The following is a 6,000-nucleotide window of genomic DNA, read 5'->3' as shown; positions in this document are numbered from 1 at the left end:
GTTTTTAGTTCATTTATTGAACTAAGAGTTAGCTCATTATGAGCTATGTTTTTAGTTCACTTATTAATTTATTAGTAGCTCATTAACTTTTGTCTCTTCTCCTTCCCCTTGTCTATTCGTTTCTCGTGGATGGCTCTTGGATTTTCGTGCCTTGGCTCCTTGGTTTCCACTGTTGGCTATTTGTTTTCTGTGCAGGGTGGCCTTTCCCGTGCCTTGGTGCCTCAGTTCCGTATGGGCCTCCTTGGTTCTTGCGGCTGCCTCTTCGGGTTCCGCCTGGGCTGCTTTTCCATGACTTTGGGGGGGCTTTTCCGTGGCTTTGGTGCTTCGTTTCCTGGAGTTGACTGATGGCTTTTCATTTCCCTCATTTAATATAGAATGTGAAGGGTTATTATGGCTATTTGTATTCCCCTCTCATGTCTATAAATAGTAGATGTTTTGGGTTGTTTAAAGATCTTCCATCACTTGGGGAGACTTGCAAGTTCTTTCCACCCTTCTTCTTGGCTTCTATCCTCTTTCGTCTCTCCGTAAGTATTCACTCCACCAGTATCCTTCTTCTCTTGGAAAGCAAGTTTAGGCAAGTTTAGGTGTCTTAATGTTTCCAAGTTCATAAGGTGTTTATGTCAAAGTTTATAAGAGCCTTATGTTGTAAGCATCTTGTAAGTCCTTTTTATAATATTAAAGTTGTGTTTTTGTTTTGTTAGTTATATTTTGTCAAGTTTTTGAGTAGTTTATGTCTTTCTATTATCCTAGAAAGCCTTTTCTTTTATGATCAAAAATTTGGGAGAGGAAATTTGGGCCCCTCTCCCAAATTTTTGATTACATCATTTTTTGGTATCAGAGCAAGTTAGGAAGTCCTAGGTTTTAAAATTTGTTTGTTATGTAAGTCTTGTGAGTCAGGTCAGTCTTGTGAGTCAAGTCAGCCTTATGAGTCAAGTCAGTCTTGTGAGTCAAGTTAGCCTTATGAGTCAAGTCAGCCTTGTGAGTCAAGTCTTGTTGTGTGAGTCTTGATGTCATGATAGTTATCATGTAAGTTTTGTTTTGAGTCATGTTGTCATTTGAGTCCTGGTGTAAAGTGAGCAATCTCAAGCCTTGGTGTCTTTTGATGCAACGCCTTCAAAACAAAGCTAACTCATCGGGAGATGAGTTCTCAAGAAGGGGAGTCTGATGTAGGCAAAGGGGGGGTCAAATCAAACTCAAAATTTAATGACCCTTGGACTTCTAGTGGTTCTTGGTTTGGGCTTATTGGTTGCTTTGGTGTTGAGCTATTTTAAGTGTTAGCTCATTATTTTGAGCTCTTGGTTAGCTCATTATGAGCTGAAGTTTAGTTCATTTATTCAAGTTTAGTGGCAGCTCATTATTGTTAAAAGTTTGGCTCTTTCCTTTCCCCATGCTGCCTTCTCGACTTCCCCATAGCCTCCTCAGCTCCTTCTGGTGTTGACCCTTTAGTTTGCCCCTGATTTATTGTCCCGTGGTCCCCCTTTTATCGAAATTGATTATGGATCTTGGTTCCCTGTCTGGGCTGTTTTCCCGTAGCAATTAGGGGAGCTTTTCCCGTGGAATTAATGTCGTGTTTCCTGTGCAATGTTGGGCTGCTGTTTGAAGGTTTTTGGGATGCTGTTTGAAGGACTTTTGGGTTGCTGTTTGGTGGCTTTTGGGCTGCTGTTTGGTGGCTTTTGGGCTGCTATTTTGGAGTAACTTTTGGCCTTCTATCTTCCCATTTTAATTAGCTTTTAATTAAGTTTTAGTGGCTGTTTGTATTCCTTCTTTTGTGCTTATATATAGAAGATGTTGTGGCTATTTTAAGAGAGTTGTGATGATGATGATTTTTGGAAGATAGAACCTGCGAGTTTTCTTCGTGGAAAAGCTTGCGAGCTCGTTCCATTCTCCTTCTCCTCTAGGAAAGCTTGCGAGCTTCTCCTCCTTCGTCTTGGCTTCTAACCTCTTTCGTCTCTCCGCAAGTATCCACTTCACCTGTATCCTTCTTCTAATGGAATGAAGCATCATTAGGATTTGTTTTATGGTTCAAGTTGTGTCATGTTATCAAGTCGTCTTCATATTGTCAAAGTCTGTAAGCATCTGTAAGTCCTTTTATAATATTAAAATTGTGTTTTGTTTTGTGCATGTGTTGTCACTTTATCTTATGTTATTTTTGAAGTGTTTTGAGTAACTTTTAAGTTATAGAAAGGGGTTTCTTTTTGTGATCAAAAATTTGGGGCCCTCTCCCAAATTTTTGATTGCATCATGTGAAGGGCATTTAGCAAATGAAACAACTGCTTTACAACACTCCTACAATCAACCATTGTTCAATAGTCAATAAATACATTGATCTTCTGCAAGTCGATGGTGGATGATATAGAGCAAATGCAAATGTTTATGGGCTCTTATAGGAAACATGTTATATGTGCAAAATATCATCTACAAACAAAATGAGAAGTGATATAGCGAATGTAAGTGCCTACGGGCCATTATGACCGTGCACTCAATATATCATCTACGGGCAAATACAGAATAGCTACGACAAATACGAGCCTCTACGAGCTGTCGTAGAAGACCTGACAAATATTACAAAAATACCCCTGTACATGCACTGTAATTTGTATACACATAAGTACAAAAAAGGGTTAAATGTAATTACACAACTCACATGGGCGTCGGTGAGCGTGTCATATGAACACACGTGACTTCTAGGGATGCTGCATGGGTCAATAAATTTGAACCCGAGTCATACAGTGAATGTTATGATGTCATTACAAGCGATATCTATATCTATCATGCAATTAAATGCTACTAGAAGGATTTGGCATGCAATGTATGATGAATGCAGTAGCTACTTATGAATATTGAAAGGAAGCATACAATGAGCGTAGTAGATTGATGATGAGTGAATGTGGGAATTAGCAATGATTGTAGTCAACCCGATAGTCAACAAAAATATACAAATAAACACATCGATCTTTTATGGACTATTGAAGTTCATGTTCCACAAGTTCAATGAGTCACTAACAAAGATGAATGAGGGAGTTCTAGTGAACATAACTCACCTATGAATCAGTCATGCAAGTAGATGCTTCTGTCCCATTTAAATATAAGAATTGGACATGCGACGAATACAGTAACCTTCTTGCAAACAGAGACCAAATTGAATGAATAACAACATACTTACAATCAATCAATAATATAAAGTTCCCAAGGAATTTTGAAGATCTTCAAGCCTATCAGAATGCAAATATTAGTAAGTAATGTCGCTATATGCATATTGCAAATCACCTCCAAGGATAACAAAAAAGACATGCAAAACACAAGCATCATGCGATAAATGATACAGTATATTCGTGAGCAAGGTGTGAAGGGCATTTAGCAGATGAAACAGTTGCTTTACAACACTCCTACGATCAACCACTGCTCAATAGTTAATAAATACATTGATCTTCTACAACTTGAGGGCGGATGATATATAGCAAATGCAAATGTTTACGGGCTCTTATAGGAAACATGTTATATGTGCAAAATATCATCTACAAACAAAATGAAAAGTGATATAGCGAATGTAAGTGCCTAAGGGCAGCTATGAAAGACCTGTCGTGCACTTAATATATCATCTACGGGCAAATACAAAACGGCTATAACAAATACAAGCCTCTATGAGCTGTCGTAGAAGATCCGTCAAATATTACAAAAATGCCCCAGTACATGCACCATAATTTACATACACATGTACAAAAAAGGGGTAAATGTAATTACACAACCCGCATGGGCTCTGGCGAGCGTGTCGTAGGAACACACGTAACGTATAGGATGCTGAACAGATCAATAAATTTGAACCTTATCCTCATAAGCGTGTAAATAAGAGTCGACAAGGTTCAATAAATAATTATAAAATACCCCCAAACACCCGCATGGGCCCCGGCAAGTTGTTATGAGTACACACGTGACGTCTAGGGATGTTGCACGGGTCAATAAATGAACCACAATTCGAGCCCGATCCTTCTATATGGATAGATAGGAGTCGACACAGCTCAAATTATCAAACAAATATACAGTCAAGGTGTTGACCAAAATATATGTTTTATACATTCATATAAGACATCCAAGGCCTATGAACAGAGAAATTCATCAACAAAGGCATAAAGCCTACGAAACACGATCCTCTATCAACAGCTCGACAAAGTCGACAAGGTTCAATCAACAAATGAAAATGATCCCAATCACCTCGATGATGGTCGTGTTGAACGTAGATCTCAACCGAAGGGGTCCTCAAATATTTCAAATGTCATCCAAACTCCTAGAAAATTTCAAAGCCTAGAATATTTAAAATTGAAATAATCTATCTAATCGTTTAAAGCAAAATCCATCCACCCTCTACAACAGTTTGTTGGGGTGGACAAATTAAAATTTATTTCAACTCACATCGAGCTAATGCCAAGTCAAAAATATCACTAGGATACATTCTCAAATAATCTCCTGCCAGTAAGGATGTAGTACGTGTCCTCTAACTGACAGTTTTGCCGCCAAATGGCACCGCAGGATAAATGATTATGACCCGGGATCCTCTGAACCGAGTGATTTTACCGTCATATGACACCACTAAATTACAGTTATGACCAGAGTCAATACGTCCCTTAGTGACATCAAATCCTTGAGATATTAATCAATAAGATATAATTGATAGGGCATAAAATCCTCTATTAGCTAAGGTGGATTCAAATTTGTCCCTTTAAGCAAATACCCACCCCAGGTCTACAAGGTACCCTTCGACGAAGCAACCCAGGACGACGGAACCATGTGATCTTGATCGGGTCCATTATCCATTCCCCCATAATCCACTTTAAATGCAAGATGGTGAAAATTCCAATTTAAATATCCAACTTCCAACATTCTAAATACCCATGATGCTACTATATGCCAGATAACACGTATTTCTACGTATCTGATTAATGACTAGCCTTAATCGAAAGTTCTCTCTTGTGATCGGGAGAGATAATTAACTATAGGGGCTTGCGCCTATAGGAAACCAGAACTCATATCATAAAGTCCTCGCAAAATGAGGGTGAAAACTCCGGGAAGTGTCTTATCTACAAACCCATCTGCCTTCCCAAAATTTACCTTGGAACTTAATCCATTAAAACTCCCCTAAAAAAGCAACGGGGGAGGCCAGGGTCGAATTTTCGGAGCACACAATAGGTAAGGTGCATTAGTAATATTAGTATAAATATTTTTTCATGTTCACCGGTGATGATCTCCAGGAGTCGTCATGGGTTATGACAAAATCATATTTCAAATCTCTTGTTATTGCAAAATTTACCATTGAAATTTCTTGACTTGTACTGTAAAATCTATTTACTTAGCCTTAACTCTCAATACATGGCTTTGTGGGTTGATGTTAAGTATCTTTACATCTCATGTTGTAGACTTTCTTCTCTAGACACATGGTGGCATACGATGTCATTGAAATCAATGTATTCAAAGGATACCTCAAAATAGAATCACTATTCATGGTCTAGTTATTTATTTTTTTTGCATCATATTCTAAAAGAACTCGTTTTTTTTTTTTAAAGCAGTAGGCGCATGAAATCAATAATTTACTTTTAAAACCACATTAGGTTCGATCATTAGAGAGTTAACTACAGATCACTAAGAAACAGTTGATTTGAAGAAAAAGTATGGCTGATGATTATCAAGCAAAAATTACTGCTAATGCATGAAATATTGGCTACCATAAACAGTTGGGATGTCTAATGATAATGAACATCATTTGTACTTATAGGGAAAAAAGATTAAATGAACTTATGCTCCATAAGAACTTAGCTAGCATTTACTACATTAAGGGGATCTAGAACATCATTTTAACTTAGATAAAAGGATCTATGTAGGTACCTGTATAAGGAAGGCCATGTCGACTACCAAAGTAGAAATCACACCAAAGACTAGTCCCAGAACTCCATTAGCTACAGTAGAAGAACCAATGTCTATATCAATCTGCAAGAATCAACCCTGTTAGAA

At 37.9% G+C, this 6,000-nt stretch overlaps 1 protein-coding gene across 4 annotated transcripts in view; it reads right to left on the bottom strand.

The window, feature by feature from the left end:
* Positions 1-6,000, bottom strand: part of LOC110106676 (protein ENHANCED DISEASE RESISTANCE 2-like) — a 105,637-nt gene that overhangs the window by 57,888 nt on the left and 41,749 nt on the right. For all 4 annotated transcript variants that reach the window (XM_028697786.1, XM_028697788.1, XM_020836635.2 and 1 more), the window contains one exon: positions 5,875-5,976. In XM_028697786.1, the coding sequence (XP_028553619.1) occupies positions 5,875-5,976 (102 nt within the window). The remainder of the gene's footprint in view (positions 1-5,874; positions 5,977-6,000) is intronic.

The sequence above is a fragment of the Dendrobium catenatum genome, unplaced genomic scaffold (genome assembly GCF_001605985.2).
Source record: "Dendrobium catenatum unplaced genomic scaffold, ASM160598v2 fragScaff_scaffold_998, whole genome shotgun sequence".
Taxonomy (NCBI): Eukaryota; Viridiplantae; Streptophyta; class Magnoliopsida; order Asparagales; family Orchidaceae; genus Dendrobium; species Dendrobium catenatum.
This window is presented reverse-complemented; position numbering and strand designations above follow the sequence as displayed.